Raw genomic sequence first — 21221 nt, 5'->3', positions numbered from 1 at the left:
CCTGCTTCCGGCCCCGAAACGTCTGAGGGTTTCGGAGTTGATCTCGAGATCAAGTAACGGGCAGCTTTGGGAAATGCCTCTTCCAGGGGGGCGGCGGAGGCATTTGAGTCTTGTCTCCCGGCCAAAGCTTCTGGGTCTGACCAGTGGGCCCCCTTTTTTCCAGCTTCTACGGCTGCTCAGTCCTTGTCTTGTGGGGTCGGGGCTTGGGGAGAGGACTCGGCCCCGGGTCCTGCTGTGAATGACCTCGAGGCTGGGGAGGGGCTGACTTGGGGGGCCTTGGGCCCCGCTGGACCCCGTCTGAGTTTTTCTTCCCTCTGAGCGGGGCTTGTTATTACAAGATGTAGGGTTTTCTTTCCCCTCCCCCTCCCCCTCTGCGTACGAGTTGGATTTGGTGTTGGCCCCTGCCTGGGTTCGGTTCAGTGTTCCCCCGGGTGCGTCGATTCCGTCTTCCGGAGGTTTTTGGCCTATCGCATCCAACCTGATGTGGTGCGGGTGGCTCTTGCAGCGTACCTCCATGTGCTTCCCAAGATATGGGTACCACACAACCGCTGCACATTCTAGCTTTGGCCTAACAAAAGTCGTGAGCAATTTCTTAAGTATATTGCCATCCATATATTTAAAAGCAATTCTGAAGCAATTCATCACACCGTGCATGAGCGATCATGCAGGGTGTGATGTCATCGCCCATATTGTTGGCTCAATTATGTCGTCGGTAAGTACAATTGAATTTTTTTTTCTCGTGGTCAGGGAACATGACTCAACAGGTTAGGAAGAAAAAAGTTTTTTTTTTTTTTTTTTTTTTGGTATGCACCTGTGGGTGACAAATGCTAAATAGCCCGGAGCCACAAAAGGGTTAACCCTTAAACCGCTAACTGTTAAATTGCAAACATCCCCAGGGCGCTCAAGAAAAAAATTGTTCTGAAAAAATTATTTTTTCTTATGACATTGTTAATTAGCCTTCAGGAAGCACAAAAATCCAAATAAAAAGTCTCTAGCGCTTGTGGTTTAGCTGTAGTGGCCTGGAGAAGTTTCAACCGTCTACCACTCTGTTTGCAAAAGTGAATTTTCTTATATTTCTTCGGCATCTGTATTTAGCTAATTTAAATCTATGACCTCTTGTTCTTAAAGTTTCAGGTCTCGGGAAATCTTCCCTATCGATTTTATCAATTCCTGTTACTATTTTGTATGTAGTGATCATATCACCTCTTTTTCTTCTGTCTTCTGGTTTTGGCATATTTAATGCCGCTAACCTCTCCTTGTAGCTCTTGCCCTTCAGTTCTGGGAGCCACTTAGTAGCATGTCTTTGCACCTTTTCCAGTTTGTTGATGTGCTTCTTAACACTTTGGCGGCCCCAACCCGCCAGCCCTCAACTAGGCCCAGTGGGCCCCAGCCCGCCAGCCCTCAACTAGGTGGAGTGGGTCCCAGTGTTTCACGGGAGCGCATGGTAATTCTGAAAAGTGTATACTCTCTTCAACTTTGTCACCTCAATTCTTGTCCAGGATTTTTCAGTTTGGTATCATTGTGTTTGCAATAGAATTCTCTACATGACTAAAGACATATAAACTCCAAAAGCCTGGCGTACCATCCACAACAAACAGAGAAAGTGAGTGCGTGTTATCCGGGAGCGCATAAGAGCGATAAAATGTATACACTCCTTTCACGTTTGTCACCTCAATTCCCGTCCTAGGGCTTTCATCTTGGTATCATTGTGTTCGCAATAGAATTTCCAACAAGAGCATATGCATATGAAGTAAAAAACTGCAGCACGCTCCACCCGCTGACGTGATGAATGTGGCCCGGAAAGAGAGCACTGCACCATCCCAAGGCGCCTCTCATTACATTAGAGAACGAGGTAATACTGCAAAAGTGTATACTCGTTTCTACTTTGTCATCTCATTTTTCGTCCTAGGTTTTTCAATTTGGTATCATTGTGTTGGCAATAGAATTCTCTACACGACTAAAGACATATAAAGTCCAAAAGCCGGGCGTACCATCCACAATAAACAGAGAAAGTGAGTGCGTTACCCGGGAGTGCATAAGAGCAATAAAATGTGTACACTTTCTTCACTTTGGACATCTCAATTCTCGTCCTAGGTCTTTCATTTTGGTAACATTGTGTTCGCAATAGAATTCCCTACAGGAGTATATGCAAATGTAAAGTCCAAAAGCCAGGCGTACCACCCACAGCAAACAGAAAAAGTGACGGAGCATAATCCCAGTGAGCGCTAATAAAATGGGTATACTGTTTTCAACTTTGTTACCTCAATTCTGGTCCTAGGTCTTTCATTTTGGTATCAAAGTATTCGCAATGAAATTCCCTACAAGAGTATATGCATATAATATGCATATAATATCCAAAACCGCTGTGCGCCCCTCCCAAAGCTGCCGCCAATTTGCCGCCGAAAACGACACAATGCTGCGTCGTTACCGGGCGAAAGTGTTAAGATATGGGCACCACACAACCGCTGCATATTCTAGCTTTGGCCTAACAAAAGTCGTGAACAATTTCACGACTTGTAATCTGGCATACCATACCAGATTCAGGTGTGGGGATTTTGGCGGTCGAACAGGTCCTGGCTGCTCGTTACCTTGTAAATGTTCCTGGGCCCGTTCGGGCTTGTATCGCTTTGGGTCGGCGAATGCAGCCAGTTGTCTTAACTTTGGGACAATTGGCTGCTTCGGGACTCTATACACATGAGCAGCAACCGACTCCCGGGTAAGTCCCTATTCTATTCTCTGTGGGTAGTTAGCTCCGGGGAGCCGTAGGGGCTCCCCACAGAAAACCAGCGTTGAATGTAATGAAACGCCATTTTCTGGGTGAGTCCCGGAGGCTCCCCAGCATCCCTCCCTCCCTCCGGTCAGCATATTTTTTGCGTGTTTTTAACATCCAGCCTCAGAACTGGGGTGTGGATCGCCGGCACAGTAGATCTGGGGCTGCCCCTTCCCCCTCCTGGGGAGGAGGGGGACTGCGTAGACAGCGGCGCGACAATGAATGACGTCATACTAGTTTGCTCATTTTTTGTTTGGGGAGTTCTTTCCACTTGTTCGCCTTTTGGTTGCAATTTTCACCAGAATAGGGGTTTGTTTTGGGATGCCTACCTTGCTGGGGGCCTAACCCGGTCGATGTCAGACATAGAATGCTTCCAATTACACGGGGGTTTCTATAGGCCATTGCTCCCCTTGCCTCTTTAGCCCTTAAACTGCGCAACACGTCATATGACGTGTTGAGTAACGTACCGAAAAAGTGCGCATCACGTCATATGACGTGTTGGAGTACTACGCAAGATTTAAATGGCCCGCGGATACACGGGGTTCACCACACCTTCATCAGGGCTCTTATAAACAGACGTCATTTAAAAAAAAAATCGTGGGCCAAACTCCCGGGTGTTAGGGGCCTCAGTATTGAGTGAGCTACCAAGCCTGACGCACGCAGCATGAGCTCACAGCAATGCTGTTCAGCTTGTGACCACAGCATCGCCCTGACTGTGATAAAACTGACCAGGGTTCTGACAATAGCAGGATTGTGGTGATATTTAGCGCTGTGCGCCATAGAGGGAGGAGTAATGCTGTGGGAGGGAGGGTGGTGGCGATGTCTTCTGACTGTGTGGCCACCTTTTATTGACTGCACTCACCATACCAGCTTAGTGGTTCGCTATGGTGAACACAAATGTAGATACTTATATATAACGTGTGTATAGAGAGTATAAACAGCAAGAGTAGTAGGTTGGGAGCCGCCATTTTGGTGAGGGTGGTGGCGTCGTGCAGACGACGGTGTTGTTTACTGGTTACCACGATGGTCTGTGGGCACCATACCAGTTTACTTGTACAAGTATGGTGAATAAAACAGGTAGATATTTATATATAATGTGTGTATATAGCGTAATAACACCACAAACAGTAGTGTTGGAGGAGAAATATTAGTGTGTCTGGCCTTGAGGGCGGCAGCCATCAGCTAACTGTGTGAGGTCCTACGTCTTTGTGCCTTTACTCACCATACGAGCTTAGATGTACAGTTATGGTGAACAAAACATGTAAATACTTATATATAACGTCTGTATATAAAAGCAAAAACAGTATGGTGGGTGGAGAATGGTGGCAAGTCAGGTGAGGTGAGGGAGGGAGGGAGGAAGTGGCAGCCAGTGGCGGGTTGCCATTGCCACTGCCACTCAGCATACCAACTTAGTGGTTCGTTATGGTGAACACGAATGTAGATACTTATATATATAGCGTCTGTATATAGTGAATAAAAGCAAAAACAGCATTGTGGGAGGAGAATGTGGGTGCTACACATAAGGGGCATAACTGGCCGACCCCTCACAGTGTTCAAGAGAGAACTGGATAAGCACCTCCAAAGGATACCTGATCAACCAGGCTGTGACTCATACGTCAGGCTGCGAGCAGCCGCGTCCAACAGCCTGGTTGATCAGTTCGGCAACCAGGAGGCCTGGTCGACGACCGGGCCGCGGGGACGCTAAGCCCCGGAAGCACCTCAAGGTAACCTCAAGGTAAGGAGTCAGGTGACTTGAGGGAGGGCGTGAGTGGCTGGCTGGTACACGGCGGTCACTCCTCGTTACTTTTTGACTCATAATAGCAACTTAGTGGTTCGTTATGGTGAACAAAACATGCAGATACTTATATATAACCTGTGTATATAGTGTAATAACCGACAAAGTATTTGTTCACTGATGAACATAATTGAATCAACAATATGCACACCATATTTTTGAGTACAGCGATGATTCACTCATTTTATTATATAAATATATCAAACTACACACTATTGAATAATATTACAGCAAAAAAAAAACTGAAAAATCAGAGACATTGAAATAATTAGGTAATTATCTCTTTGTGGTGTAGCGAGTAGATTATTCCAATAATATACTCGCTCCAAATGCATTGTTAACACTTTCGCGCTCTCGGCGCTCAAAAAAAAAACAATACCCCAGATGCTTTCGGCACCTCGCGCGCCTACGCGGTAAGACCGAAAAAGTGTACACTCTTTTGACTGTCCTGACAATAATTGAAGGCGCACGTATTTAAATTTGGTATCACTGTGTTCGCAATGAAATTGCCTATAAGAGCATACCTATAAAATGCCGCCCCAAGCATAAGGAGTATCAACACCAAATAAAAAACTATGCAGATCACTCGCCGAGAGCGCCAAACAGCAACAAAATGTTTCCACTTTCTTAATGGTTGCGAAGCCTACAGTTGTCCTACATCGCTAATTTTGGTATCATTGGAATCGCAATAAAATTCTCTACACGGACATATGCATATGAATGTTTAATATAGGTAATTACCCACCCGCAAGAGTGTGTGAAGTGGAGAGTAGTTAGCCGCGAGCGCACTGGCGAAAACACAGGGGGGAAATCATGCTTGGAAAGTTTATACGTTTCCTGACCCTACTTTTCTATGTACGTATTTCTTTTTTATACCAATGTGTTCGCAATAAAATTTTCTATAAGATGAACTGTATAACATTGGTACAAAGCATGTGTAAGAGAAGCGCCAAATATAGAACCACGTCGCTCAGTATGCGTTCGCGGCAGAAACGAACGCATTGTTTTCGTTCGTTTGATGTTTGTCATGTTTATACTTGTTGAAACATTTTATAATTTGTATGACAGTGATCGCAGTAAAATTCCCTACACAGACATATACATAACACATACAAATATTTCCCACGTGTTGGATATATCAACGGCTAAAGGGAACCCACTGCCACACGCTCGCCACACCCCCAAACATACTTTGTGTATTTTTTTTTTACTCATAGAAGTTTATGTGATATAATATTCATTCTGGTACCAAAAAATTCGCAAATAAATTCTCTACAAAACAAAAGTATCCCCATCCATTTCGGTTAAAAAATGGAATTTATAGAAATATTTTTTTGATTGACGAGAAAAGTAGGCAGTTATGCGGAATTGTAAGAAAAACCAGTGACGAGTTATCTCTAATATAAAGCGCGAAAGTGTTAATATTCCTGTCAACCTTTGGAGATGAATGAGGTGAGGTGTTGCCCGAGCATATAAGCAGCAGAATAGCAAATATTAACTAGTCTACTTTTAATTGTGGTCTAGAGCAGACACTTGCGAGATATTGTACCGACGCTCAGTGCGCTCAACTCACACCAAAGTACCACCTGCGTACTTCTGTATATTCGACCAAATATATATATTATCTTAGTGTTGGTGTTTATTGTCACCATACTTTACGTAACAATAGAACCGTTGCATTGGTGACCCAGTGAGTGAAAAAGAAAACTTAGTTACAAACTAGATCTTCGTCATGGATTTAACTACCAGGTTTCCAGCATACAATGCAGAGGAACCCGAATTTTGGTTCATGCAGATGGAGGCTATTTTCGACCACCACGAAATTACGACTGAGAAAGCCCAATATTCCTGTACCCTGCCAACACTTCCATCGTTGGCGATGCACACTGCCTCCGCTATCATCACTGCACCATCACCAGACACCAGGACGTACACCGCATTGAAGACCACTCTTCTACAGGCAGCGAGGGAACGCCGAATTCAACAAAGGGATCAACTCCTCACTGACAAAAGATTAGCAGACAAAACACCAGCCCAGCTTCTGTGGCATATTCAGTATGTGATGCATACTGCAACAGGCCCAGCCCCCAGCGAGATTGTAAGATCACTCTGGATACAACTCTGTCCAAAACACATTCAACCGGCCCTATTCAGTATGGCTGACGACACCCCATTAGCCCAGCTGGCTACACTGGCAGACCGGCTTCATACAACGTCTAATAACGCTACGCTGTCCTACCTCAATGATACACAGCAGACTACAGACACCCAACAACTCGACGTCCTCCAGAACCGGCGTTTCTTCCGCCCAGGAAGGACGTACCAAGCGAATCCAGTATCAGGATCTAGGCGACAGCGAGAACACTGAGGAGAGCTTTGTTTTTACCACCAGAGGTTCGGACACCAAGCCCACAACTGTAGGGCTCAGTGTTCCTGGTCGGAAAACTACTTCGGCGGGGACTGTTAACGGCCAGTAACCCCGCCATTTCAAACACTACACGCGAGTAGATATCCCAATAATATTCTCGCTCCAGTGGCAACTCCGGCCTGACAGCTGGCGATCAACAGACCGCCTGGGACGCACGCTGAGTCAGTGCCTGTTTTTTGCCAGACTTCCCCGCCCTATAGCGGGCAATATATGCCACTTACGATTTTTTTTATTATTTTTCCCATGATCAGTGAACACAAATTAACAGATTAGCAAGAAAAATTTTCGAAATAACATGCGCCTTTGGGAAACAAAGGATATTATACCCCTAGCATGTTAAGGGTTAGAGAGGGCCAAGTTCTGGGTCGTGGTCCCCGGTAGGCCCATAAGAACTCCATACACATGACTGATGCCAAAGTCTGACATTAGCATATCTGCCTAGTAAGCTCCGGGGAGCCTCCTGGACTCGCCCAGAAAATGGCGTTTCATTACATTCAACGCTAGTTTTTTGTGCATACATAATGTGTATATAGTACATGTCTGTTTCTATGGGTTAATGTTTTGGTCCTTCAATCCTTGTCTTGTATGTCTTCTTTTTTCATATAAAATGTTTTGCTTGTTTTTGTTAAGGTGAAGAATACTTTATTTTTTCAAGTCACAAGTTGTCACCTTACCAGGAACAGATTCGGGTTCATGTTTGGGGGAGTCTAGTGAGAGTGTGAGCGTGTGCAGTGAGGCATCGTCGTGTGTTCGACGGGAATCCGATGTCGAGGTGATATCAAATCCATCTGTGTCTAGCATTGAAGTTCTTAATGATCAGCATATTATTCATGGTTAGTAGATAGCTGCATTTATTTGTTATTAAGAAGATTTTCACATTTACAAATTAGATCTCTCTAGTTTGCAAAATTTGAAAATACGTTCAGAATAAAAGTACAGTACAACCTCAATTCAACGCACTATATGGGACCAATCCCGGTGTGTTGGAGCATTGGATTTGTTGCAAGAGGTGACCTTCAAGAGGCATTTGGGCCAGTGTCTTTTTTTTTTCTTGTAAACAATACAGTAAAAATGCATTATCATATTATATACTGTACCTATATATTACTACTCTACTAAAAAATACCCTGTTACAGTTATTTACCTTATTGTTGGAGTTATGTCCATCTTGAATTCTCACAATTCTCACAATTGGAGTTGTGAATGCTGTACAATACATACGTACTCTACTGTATTATGCCATTAGATCTGTATTGATAAGTAGTTCTGCTGTATGTTGAGTACTACAATACAGTTTATGAAAACTATTTTACACTAAAATTTCTGTACTGCAACCTTAACACTAACACTATGTACATAAATTTAACATTTATTCTAACTGTACACTCCACACACACCATGTTCTTAGATGTTTGCATCAGCTTTGCTGGTGCTCGCTGCTGCTGTGTTTGCCTCAGCTGCTTTTGAGCTGGTGCTGGCTGCTGGTGTACCGGTGCTGGGTACCGCTGTGCCCGTGCTGGGGTACGGCTGTGCTCGTGCCGGGTACGGCTGTGCTCGTGCCGGGTACGGCTGTGCTCGTGCCGGGTACGGCTGTGCTCGTGCCGGGTACGGCTGTGCTCGTGCCGGGTACGGCTGTGCTCGTGCCGGGTACGGCTGTGCTAGTGCCGGGTACGGCTGTGCTCGTGCCGGGTACGGCTGTGCTCGTGCTGGTTGATTTTCTGCTACTAGTTCTTGCAAAATATTGCTTCATTTTTGGCATTAATAAGGCTTTATTAGTAAGCTCCTGAGATATTTTGTTGTATAACAATACAGCTGTAGTCAAAAAATAGTAAATTTCCACGATTATTCTTCCACCGGCAGAAGAATAATTGACGTCAGTTAAGACGTCAATCGTGGACAAAGCTAAGGGTACTGGATGCCTACTGTACGAATGCAGACTAGGTCTATACACCCTACAGTAGGCTGGCGTTTAAGCCAGATTCAGTAACATAAATTTCTCTCACATATTGGATTTACTGTACATCAAATTATATATTTTTGGGTTATATATTTAGTTTAGCAACATTATTATGATAAGTACTTTTTATAGCTCTTATTATTTTAGAACTGATTAATTAATATTATTATTTTGAAGCCGTAGGTCACAGAACTGTGGCGACGAAATTGAGCAAAACACGCATGGTGTTGTGTGCACACTGTCTCGCGCTGGAGTTGTGCTGCCAATAACATGAATAATTTCTCAAATAGCAGATATCTATTGTATTACAATATATTTTTGGTTTTATTTAGTTTAGTTTAATTAGGATAATAAAGAGTTATTAAAACATCAGTTTTAGAAATGATTTATTAATCTGAAACGTTCAAAGTCATGGGTCACTGAACTATGACGACACAGACGAAAGTGAATGAAACCTCACTGTATAGTGAGGTTTACTGGACAGTATTTCCTTACCTGTCCACTCTCACTCATCTTGTTTCATCACAAAAAATGTATATACGAAGATTTTAACACATTAGCTAGCTATTGACGCTTCAGCCTTTAAATTAATTTGCAAAGATACGTGTGCCACAAATCAGTGAATGAAAAATTATTGAAACTTAGTCATTCACTTGTGTGGACCACCCTATCTGTTGTTTGGTTCATATGGTTCACTTGTTGTGTGGTCTAATTGTGTGATCCAACTTGTCTTATGAAGGAATTATTAATCGTAATCTGTGATAGAATGAGACAGTTTTCCACCACTCTGTGAACTTTGTCCCAACATCGTAAACTTGTGGACCACTTGTGGTCCACTTGTGTGATCCAACTTGTCATATGAAAGAATTATTAATTGTAACCTGTGATGGAATGGGAAAGTTTTCCACCAGTCTGTGAACTCTGTCTTGACATCTTAAGCAAATCCGAACATTCCCCTCTTTGGCAAACCATTGTTTGTCGAACTGGGTGAGTAAATCCAGCCTGAAAAGTGTGCGAGCTAGCCAGAGATATGTTGAATTGGGGTGTGTTGAATCGAGGTTGTACTGTATTCTGAAAGCTCATTAACATACTATCTTTGTTTAAAAAGTTGATAAGTTCATTGTCTTTGATTATAGCACATGTTACATGCTGATTTGTGCATACTGTCAATACTATACTTTCACTATAAAATTTTATAATATTAAGTGTGTACAGTATTCTTGTTACCATTAAGCTGCACTTGCTCATATTCCAAACATTACAGGTTTAAAGAGCATTTACAAAACAAGCTACTTATTCTCAGACTTATCAGATCTGATGATAATTGGGGCTCAATGTACATTAAATAGTACATATTAAATTGAAGCTTTACATACACAGTATTTAGAAATGTGGTGATATTGTGGTTCATGATTCTGTAATAATTGTGTAGATTAATAACCCTTCACTTGCACAGGGTGCTCAAGATCAGTGTAATTTTTCTTAGAATGAATTTAAATATTGGATTATATTTGTTAAAGCTGTGGTATTTTTTGTGGGAAATATATTTTGTGTATCATAGTCCATGTGAAACCTTGTCAAAGTGCATGTTAAGTGTAGAGTTCTTCAGAGACACGAGGAAGTGAAAGGGGGTGACCACTTCCTGCTCTATCTGTTTAGTCTATGCTTGCTCAAAATATGTTCCTGCTACTATTTTTCCTAAATACTCTCATTTGTTTCTGGGAGAGCCCCTTCGGCTCCACCTGGAGCTATCCAGGCTGATAATTATATCATTAGACTTTGGCATCAGTGAGTGTGAATGGAGTTCTAGGCCTACCGTGGACCACGAGCCAGAACCTGGTCCCCTCAGAGAGGCACGAGGAGCAGTGGCCTATAGAAATGCACGTGGGATTTGGAGCATTCTATGTCTGCCATCGACTGGGCCAGGCACCTAGAAAGGTGAGGGCCTCAAAACAAACCTCTATTCTGGTTAAAATGACTAAAATAGACAAGTGGACAGAACTCCCCAAATGAAAACGAGCAAATGAGCATGATGTCACACGAGCTGCGCCACATGTGTCTACAGTTCCCCCCTCCCCTGGATTGGGAAGGGGGAGCCCCAGACCCACCACGCCTGCGATCCACCCTCTGAGTTCTCGGCTAATGTGATTGTGGTATGGTCGTGTGGCTCCAGCTCCTGATTCTCTCTTGCGTTGTGCTGTGCCTTGGGTTCAGTACTGCTCTTACGGTGGCGTACGAGCTGGGAGTAATATTCTCAAGTACTCGGGCTGCATGTGCTTAGGTTTCCCTTCCCAGAGTGCCTTGTAAGTACCGCCCCTGGGGCTTGGGGTTATCTTCTATAAATCACCTTGGGGTCTACCTCTGTTGGTCTTTTGCTGCTCGGTGATTGACTGCCACAAGTGTGTTGGGGTGTCTTTCCTCCCTTGTTTACCTTGGGTAAGTGGTAGTTTTTGCAGTGATAGGTACTGCACAGCTGTACCCTGTGTTAATGGTTTTCACCATTAACAACGGCCGGCTCTGTTCCTCTTGGGTACGTTGTCCTCTTGTGGGGTTTTTCTTTTTCTTTCTGCCTGGTGGGGGAGGGGGGTTCTGCCTTGTGTCCCTTGCCCCCAGTTATATTAGGGTCTTGACATAATGTTCGGTTGTACCCCGTTTGGCCTCCGTGAGTGGACACGTCCCGACAGTTCAGTGTTAGAAGTTTGTTGGTAGACTTGGGCGCCGGTTAGCAGTACCCTGCCTGGGTTTCCCCTTAGCGATACCATGCTAGGGGGCCCCCTGGGAAACCCGGCGAGTACGCACGGGGTCCAATGGATGTAACCCCTGGGGCCTCTCTCGCCTTGTGCGAATTTGAGGGCTGCTCTGTTCCCTTGCCTCAGGGCGAAGCTCACTGTTTCTGTGGAGAGCCTCTTCGGCACCCCAGAGCTATACCAGGCTGATGTGTATATATTAAACCGTGGCAACAGTCAATCGAAGGAGTTCTAGCCCTACCGGGGACCAGAGCCAGAACCTGGCCCCCTCAAGAGGGGCACGAGGAGCAATGGCCTAAAGACGCCCCCGTGTACTTGGAAGCAGTTTTTGTCTGCCATCTACCAGGTCAGGCACCCAGAAAGGTAGGAATTCCAAAATAAACTACTGCTGATTAATTAATTGCAAACCAAAAGCCGAACTAGCAACAGAACTCTCCAATCAAAACCAAGGAAACCAGTATGACGTCACCACAAACGCCATGTATCCGTCTGGGCAACCCCCCCTCCCTTCCCAGGAAGGGGGACGGAGGGGTCCCAGACCTCCGCTCGGACAACTCTCCTCAGTTCACATGCTGTTGTGAGGGCGAACGGTCGACCGACTCTGTCTCCCAACATTGAACAGTACTGCAGTGTGGTGGTGGTGTGCATTTTTGGTATCATGTGAGCCAGGAGTAACACGAGTACTGGGGCTGCATGCACCTAGGGCCGCATTCCCTAGGTGCCCTGTAAGTACTGCCTTTGCGGCTTGAGGGTTATCTTCCCTGAGCCATTCGGAAACTACCTCCACGTGGTTCTGTTGCTGCTCGGCGATTGCCCGCCCATGGGGGTTCTGCTGGGTTAGTTCTTGCTCCGTTTTCCCTTGGGTAGGAGGTAGTTTCGTCGCTGGCAAGGGCGCGAGGTACTGTGCCACTGTCTGATATACGCATAGCGACCGGTTCTGTTTACCTGGAGAGACGTTGTGCTTTTACGGGGGGTTTTCTTTTATTTTTTTGTTTTGCTTTGCCTGGCAGGGGTCTGCCAGGTGTGGCGCTAGGACCACTTATATGATTTTGGTGGCCCTCCACTAGGTCCCCATGCTTGTACATGTTGCAGGAGTTCAGTTTTTAGTTTGTATGCTCGGTAGCTGTGGGATAACCAGTTAGCAGTACCTCACCTGGGCTTCCCTTAGCAGTTAGCCTAAGGGCCCTGGAAACCCCCTTGGGGGCTCAGTGGTCTGCTGGAAGAGACCCCAGAGTCCCACCTTCCCTTGTGCGAGTTTGAAGGTTGCTCTGTTCCCTTGACTCAGGGTAACACTCACCGTCTTTGTCTCCGCCATGCTGCTTGTTGGGTCAATGACACCTTTGACCCGGAGTCCTGCGAGTGGTGTTCCTTGTTTGTACTCCAATTCACCCAGTCCACTGAGATTGTTATTAGGATGCAAGCAGTTTTGACGTTGCATGCAAGGTTTAGGTTGCTGCAACGCGCAAGGTTGGTTGCCTTTCCAGATGTCCCGCAGCTGCCCCGCTTTGGTTATAGGGACCCAGACTTAGGGTGTTAGTATCCTCAACTTTGGTTTCATCTGCTCCCACTAGTCCTGCCCCTGCTGTGGTTCATCCGGCTCCCCCCCCCCCCTGCTTCTGGCTCTCAAACGTCTGAGGATTTCAGAGTCGAGGTGGTGAGTCTCGAGCGGCTTCGGGGAATGCCCCTTCTGGATCGGCGGTGGAGGCATTCGAGCCTGTTCCTCCTGCTGGAGGCCTTGGGCCGTGCCAGCAGGCCCCCTTCATCCCGCCTTTTCCGGAGGACTCTGCCTTTTCTCCAGAGGCAGAGGGTTTGGAGGACAGCTCGGCCCCGGGTCCTGACGTGGAGGTTCCCGAGGCTGGGGAGGAGTTGACTTGTGGTGCTTGGGCCCCGTTTGACCCCGCTTGGGTGATGGTACTCTTGGCGCGGGGCTTGTTGTTACAGACGGAGGGGTTTTCCTATCCCCCCTGTACGAGTTTGCTATGGGTGTGACTCCTCCCTGGGTTCGGTTCCGGGTTCCCTTGGGTTCCTCGGTTCCCTCCTTCCAGACGTTTTCGGCTTCCTGCATCATGTCAAAGGTAGCACGGGAAGCTCTTGCGGCTTACCTCTTGCGAGACCCGGATTACGCCTTGGTAATGGATCGTTCTTCTTTTGAGTTTGTCTCCTCGTTTTCCTTCTGGATGCGTTACGAGGTGCCGGAGTCTTCCTGGCTGGTGGACTGCCCTTTCTTTTCATTGGGGGTGTGGCACTCGTTCTGTCAGACCCATGTGCTTGAATGGCAGGAAGTGTTTACAGTTGTTCAGGTTTACCTGGGGGTGAATTTGAGCACCTCAATGCGTGCTTGTTTGCCCCCATACTTCCTCGTGAGGTTGGTCAGATTCAGCTTCACGCACAGGTTCCCTCTCTCTCGGCTTCCCTGGTGGCCGAGGATTTGCGCGCCCGTGGACATTTGGCTTCAGTTTTGTGTGTCTTTTCTCTGCTAGAACTGTCTTCGGACTGGCTTGGCGAGGATGCGCAGGAACTGGGATCTGGGCCTATGTCCGGTGTGTTTGCTTCGGCTGCTCGGTCGTAGGCTGCATTAACATAAGAACATAAGAACAAAGGTAACTGCAGAAGGCCTATTGGCCCATATGAGGCAGCTCCTATCTATAACCACCCAATCCCACTCGTATACATGTCCAACCCGCGCTTGAAACAATCTAGGGATCCCACCTCCACCACGTTACGCGGTAATTGGTTCCACAAATCAACAACCCTGTTACCAAACCAGTATTTACCCAACTCTTTCCTAAATCTAAACTTATCCAATTTATACCCATTGTTTCGTGTTCTGTCTTGAATTGATACTTTTAATACCCTATTAATATCTCCGTTGTTATGTCCATTCATCCACTTGTAAACTTCTATCATGTCACCCCTAACTCTTCGTCTTTCCAGTGAATGCAATTTAAGCTTTATTAATCTTTCTTCATATGAAAGACTTCTAATTTGGGGAATTAACTTTGTCATCCTATGCTGGACACGTTCAAGTGAATTTATATACATTCTATAGTACGGGGACCAAAACTGAACTGCATAATCTAAATGGGGTCTAACCAAAGCAAGATATAGCTGAAGAACCACACCAGGTGTCTTGTTACTAACGCTTCGATTAATAAATCCCAGTGTCCTATTCGCCTTATTACGAACATTCATACATTGATCCTTTTGTTTTAAATTCTTACTAATCATAACTCCTAGATCCCTTTCGCAATCCGACTTCGCAATCTCAACACCATCTAGCTCGTATCTTGTAACTCTATCACCATTACCTAGCCTCAAAACTTTACATTTATTAGCATTAAACTGCATCTGCCAGTCTTTTGACCATTTTAAAACCCTATTTAGATCAACTTGAAGTGATAGCGAGTCTTCTTTCGTGTTGATTTCCCTACCGATTTTTGTATCATCTGCAAATTTGCAGATGTTGCTACTCAAACCTGAATCTAAATCATTTATATATATTATAAACAACAGAGGTCCCAGGACAGAGCCCTGAGGTACTCCACTAACATTATCCCACTCTGACTTAACCCCATTTATACTAACTCTCTGTTTCCTTTGGAATAGCCATGCCCTAATCCAACTTAATATAGCACCCCCAATACCATGAGCTTCTATTTTTTTAATTAGTTTTTCATGTGGCACTGTATCAAAAGCTTTGCTAAAGTCAAGGTACACAACATCACAATCCTTACCACTATCAACTGCCTCAACTATGCTTTAATAAAATGTTAGCAAATTTGTTAAACATGAACGGCCATTTGTAAAACCCTGTTGCGACTCATTTATTAATTTATGTTTTTCAAGATGGAGACGAAGATGATGATTTTCAAGATGCCTTGTTGAAGTTGTTTGCGCCGATTCTGAGGGAGGCTGTGTCCCTGTTCTTTGCATCTCGTTTCACGTGCTGTCAAGCGGTGCTCGTCCACTCATTGGAATCAGCATGGGCCCTGGCTCTTAGATATTCTTCCCCTTTTTGTCTGTTGCTGTTTGCAGAGTCTGCGGTGGTGCATTTTCTGCAAGCAGCTTCGTCTAGTGGCCGGCCTATGTCGGACTTGTTGGTTCTCGGGGGGGCCATAGTTGTCCTGCCCGGAAGGGTCATGCCAGGTCCCGGGTTTCTTCGGTCGTCGTGAGCCAGTAGTGCCAGATTCAGGGCCGGCACCTCCTCTGGAACTGTCGGCATCTGGTCGGCGCAGTGATCGTGTCGACCGGCTGAGCATTGGTCGAGCTCTCGTAGGGGTCGTCGGCTCTTCAGCGGGTCGCCCTGTTCACGGCGAGATAGCGGGGAGGCTCGTGCTATTTGCTCTCGCCTGGTCTCACGATTCGTGGTCATTTCGGATCATTTCCTGCATGACTCTTTATCATGTATACCAAGGGACCCATATGTGCCTCCGTGATTTTGTGCTTGATTATTGAGGGTCTCGAAGGTTCGAGAAGAACTTTGATACGTAATTCACACGTTATTGGAACGTCTGTCGATTTCTGGTGAGGATAACCACCAGTCATTTCTGGGACTCATTGGTCCTCTTCCGTACTACTTATCCTCTTTCCATACTATATCTAATTATTTTATACTCACATCTTCTCTCTCTGTCATAAGAACATAAGAATAAAGGTAACTGCAGAAGGCCTATTGGCCCATAGGAGGCAGCTCCTATGTATAACCACACAATCCCACTCATATACATGTCCAACCCACGTTTGAAACAATCGGTGGACCCCACCTCCACCACTTTATGCGGTAATTGGTTCCACAAATCAACAACCCTGTTACTGAACCAGTATTTACCCAGGTCTTTCCTAAATCTAAACTTACCCAATTTATACCAATTGGTTCATGTTCTGTCTTGTGTTGATACTTTTAATACCCTATTAATATCCCCCTTTGTTATGTCAATTCATCCGCTTGTAAACCTCTATCATGTCATCCCTACCTCTTTGCCTTTCCAGTAAATGCAATTTAAGCTTAGTTAATCTCTCTTCATATGACAGGTTTCTAATTTGGGGGATTAACTTTGTCATCCTACGCTGGACACATTCAAGTGAATTTATTCCCATTTGCCTAGTGTCCTATTCGCCTTATTACGAACATTCATGCATTGATCCTTTTGTTTTAAATTCTTACTAATCATAACTCCCAGATCCCTTTCGCAATCCGACTTCGCAATCTCAGTACCATCTAACTCGTATCTTGTAATGACTATCAACTGCCTCAACTAACCCAGAATAAAATGATTGCAAATTTGTTAAACATGAATGGCAATTTGTAAAAGCCATGTTGTGAATCATTTATTAATTTATGTTTTTCGAGATGAAGACGAATAGTTTTTGCAATTATCTAATCGAGTAACTTTCCCACAATAGACGTTAGGCTAATTGGCCAATAGTTAGACGTAAGTGATCTATCTCATTTCTTAAAAATTGGTACCACATTAGCAACTTTCCATGACTAATGGTTCATTAAATACGGTAGACAGTGGCTTGCAAAGCTTCTCTTTGCATTCTTTAAGCACCCTGGCAAACACTTCGTCCAGCCCTGGGGATTTGTTTGGTTTGAGTTCCACTATTTGTTTAATAACATCCTCCCTGGTAACTGCTAAACTAGTCAACCTATCTTTGTCCTTACCCATATAGATTTGTTTGGCTGAAGGCATAGTGTTAAGTTCCTCTTTAGTAAATACAGAGATAAAATATTTATTAAAAATACTACTCATCTCTTCGTCATTATCTGTTATCTGACCTTCCTCAGTTTTTAATGGATCTATCCTTTCTCTAATCTTTGTTCGGTTAGGCACTATAGTGGTTTATAGATGATTTATCACCTGTCTAGGCAATAATAATAATCGTTAAATAAACATTGTCGGCTACCCTCCCCGAGAGAAGGGTTGAACCGGCTTGAACCTCATGTGCCCTGAGCATGGCCCATGGAGATAGTTTGTTTATGGACAGTGTAAACGTGTGTTGGTGTTCCGCAACCTTTATCGCGGGTAATAATCTGCACTAACTCATCTTATCTCTCCAGTCATAGCCCCGTAGACACTAAGGGAGTTCTGGATTTTATGTGTAGGGAAAAGTTCTCATTCTTTTCTCTGAATACGGGTGTAGGGTGGCTTGGAGTGACGCCGTCTCCCCCCTCTATATTACACCGGACCAACCAGGCTGTGGTGGGTATGTGGGCCTGCGAGCCGCTCCAAGCAACAGCCTAGTGGGCCAGACTCTCATAAGTCAAGCCTGGCCTCAGGCTGGGCTTGGGGAGTAAAAGAACTCCCAGAACCCTATCAACCAGGTAACACCTCATCTTCTCCTGCACACGCAACTCAGAACATACTCCACTAGCGATGCTCTCAGACTTACACGGCTAAGCTGTGTCATGCCACTATAGTGCCTATGCTCTACAGGCGAGATTGTACGGTCTGGTGACACTATCGGCCAGGCTCTGGTTCTCGATTTTTGGACGAATGTTAGGTATTGTTTGTGGTATGTTGATTGGCCGCATTGCGTGCATCTTAACGTAACCTTAATATGTTCATATATATATTGTTATTTGTTACACTGTGGGGCATAGTTCCAAATTTCAGGAACTTTTGCTTTACTTTTTCAGCGACTGCATCTTTTCTTGAGTGGACACTCATCCGTTGACCGTCATTCAGTGCCTGGCTACACCATTGTATATACATTAGACACTCTCTGTATATATATAGTTGATCTTTATTTATTTATTTAATTATACAATATACAAGAAGGTACATTGGATTTATTAGAGTACAGAGACTTGAAGTTTTACATTCTTGTAAAACCACTAGCACGAATAGCATTTCGGGCAGATAAACATTACCTTGTACATTATTGATTAATTGTAATTTATGTTAGCAATTGTTACCAAAGTCATTTTAGTTCATCATATTGATTATACTCTATTGTCCCTAGCTGCCGGTATATGGGCCATATTTAAGGTATTTTCATTGTATTTTTACGTATTTTCTACCTCTATGCTACACACTCTTGTGTATATTAGTATGTGCATATTGGCTATACTAATGATAGTGCTAGGCTGGACTATGTACATGTTCAGTTCCCTGATTTTGAACTGACCAGTGTTCAGTTATAGCACTGAGTTCTTTCATCTTCTTGTATCACACTACCAGCTGCTGTGTTGTAATGTCTGCAGGTAGATGTCTATTTCCATTCACCCACTCTTGCCCCCTACAGTTAATTTTCATTGGGACGGGGGGAGCTAGGAATTATGGCCCTCGCTACGGGGTTATCTTTGTGTGAGTTTTCCATACAGGACTTTTTATTTTAGTGCAGTACACGTCCTAAGTAGTAGTACTCATACCTTCATCAGCAGTGCGTGCGTCGTTCTACCCTGCTGGGACTGGTTGCGCCATTCCTGTGAGATGTGCTGTCACTATTTTCGCTTCACGTCTTGCGTGTTGGCTCGTGATGCTCACTTCCTCATTGGCCTCTGCCTGGGCCCTGGCTCTTTGGTTTTCTTCTCCAATTTGTCCTTGCTGTTTGCGTGGTCTGTGGTTGGGCTGTTTCTGCAAGAGGCGGCTTGTCGTTGTCGTCTGTTATCGGCCTTGTTGGTCCTTCAGGGGTCCCGGGGCGGGTTCCTTCCGGACAGGGTATGTCTGCTTACACGGGTTGGTTCTTCCCGGCTCGCAGGTTTTGGGTTCCTGGTGTCCTAGCAGACGTTCCATCTGGTTCCCTGACAGCCTTGGTTTCAGGCGCTGCTTGCTTAGTGTTCGTACCCAGGGTTTTTTTCCCATGGATCCGCCTCTTTCAGATGCTCAGTCTAGTCCGTTACGGGGCCAGTTTGGTCTTTTCCTAGAGTCTTCGCATCTGGTGATTTTGTTTCAAGTCTTTCACCTCTTGTTTGGTGATCAGATGACTTCGTTGATGGTGTCCCAACTATGTGCTTCGTCGAGGCGGCAGTATGGGGTTTCCTGGCGGTCCTTCCTTTTTCTTTGTCTCTTTGTAGGTATACTCCACTTTTTGTTGAGGTGGTCTTGTTCTTTTCTCTAGTGATTGTTTCAGGACCGTTTTTGTATGCCGCATTCTGTCGCCTCGTATTGTGTGGCACTGGCAGAGCTGCTACGGCTTGCTTTCGGTTTTGATGTTCCTTCTGCACCATTTTGCAAGCTGACTAGGGCATTGTTACACCTCAGGCCTGCTCATGCGCCGCCTGAGCCGTCCTGGTCTTTGGACACAATGCTCTTACCTCTTCCCCTTGGTTGTTGTGGCCCCTTCGGTTCAGGATTGTTTCTCAGAGGTTTCTGCTCCTTTGGGTTCTCGTGCTAGGTTTGTTTGTTGCAGCCTTTCTTCCTTTTCTGGCGAGGTTGGGTCGGCTGTTTTTCCAGAGGGGTTCCTGGTGGTGTTGCTTGGTTGGTTTTGGCTGGGGGTGCATCTTTGTGTCCGGTTGTGGCTCTCAGCCATTGCCTGCGTACTGTGGCCTCTGTGACCCTGGACGTGCTTTGAGTGTCCCGGGGTTCCCTTCATCCCTGTTCTGGGGTTCGGGTCTTCCGGGGCATCCGTGGGGTCCTTTCAGTGTTGCCTGTTGTCTTGCTTTCGGGTTTCAGGTGCAGGATTTCTGCCTACCAGGTTTGTCCCTCTTTTGACCTTGGCTTTGGGTTGGTAGCTCTGGGGAGCCGAAGGGGCTCCCCCCAGAAAACCAGTATTGAATGTAATAAAACGCCATTTTCTGCGTGAGACCCGAAGGCTCCCCGGCAACCCTCCCTCTCTCCCTCCCCCCGGTCGGTGAGTTTTTTTCACGTGCTTTGACATCCGAACTGACAGGTGGATAGCCGGTGCAATGGGTCTGTGGCTCCCTCTTCAGTGCATTCGGGGATCAGCGCAGACAAGTGTGAAGTCATGCTCATTTGCTTGTTTTTCAATTGGGGAGTTCTGTTTAATTGTTAGTTTTCTGTAGTAGTTTTAACTTGATTAGGGGTTTGTTTTGGGGTGCCTACCTTTCTGGGTGCCCGGCCCGGTCGATGGCAGACATAAAATGCTCCACACACGTGCATTTCAGTAGGCCATTGCTCCTTGTGCCTCTCTGAGCGGGCCAGATTCTGGCTTATGGTCCCCGGTAGACCTAGAACTCCATTCACACTGATGCCAAAGTCTAATAATACTGTATACATATCAACCTGGATAGCTCCGGGAAGTCTCCAGGTCTCGCCCAGAAAATGGCGTTTCATTACATTCAACACTGTTTTCTTTTCGTTTTCAACACTCACTGTCAATTCCATCGTACACTCTCAATGTTTATTTATTCGAAGCTCTTGAGGTAGGACACTGTCACTCCTGACCCCTTCCTTTTATTCCTTCCCTGTGCCTTGGATTTCCGCGAGTTAGGGAAATTGTTGTTGTGTTAGTACTACCATTTGGTGGTGACGACCAGGTGGGCCAAGCAGTAGTTACCACATTTTCCAGCTAGAGTACATACGCTTTAAAAGCCCTTTCAATAAGTGTATGAAAAGATG

General features: G+C 45.4%; 1 protein-coding gene across 14 annotated transcripts in view; it reads left to right on the top strand.

Moving 5' to 3' along the window:
* LOC123757971 (serine/threonine-protein kinase 11-interacting protein) overlaps positions 1 to 21221 on the top strand; it is a 230940-nt gene that overhangs the window by 103114 nt on the left and 106605 nt on the right. For 12 of the 14 annotated variants that reach the window (XM_045741990.2, XM_069338840.1, XM_069338839.1 and 9 more), the window contains one exon: positions 7671 to 7826. The exons of the other annotated variants lie outside the window; for them this stretch is intronic. In XM_045741990.2, the coding sequence (XP_045597946.2) occupies positions 7671 to 7826 (156 nt within the window). The remainder of the gene's footprint in view (positions 1 to 7670; positions 7827 to 21221) is intronic. 14 annotated transcript variants of the gene reach the window in all.

This window comes from Procambarus clarkii, chromosome 40 (assembly GCF_040958095.1).
Source record: "Procambarus clarkii isolate CNS0578487 chromosome 40, FALCON_Pclarkii_2.0, whole genome shotgun sequence".
In the NCBI taxonomy this organism is placed as follows: Eukaryota; Metazoa; Arthropoda; class Malacostraca; order Decapoda; family Cambaridae; genus Procambarus; species Procambarus clarkii.
The sequence above is the reverse complement of the archived record's forward strand: the minus strand, read 5'-3'. Positions and strand labels throughout refer to the sequence as shown.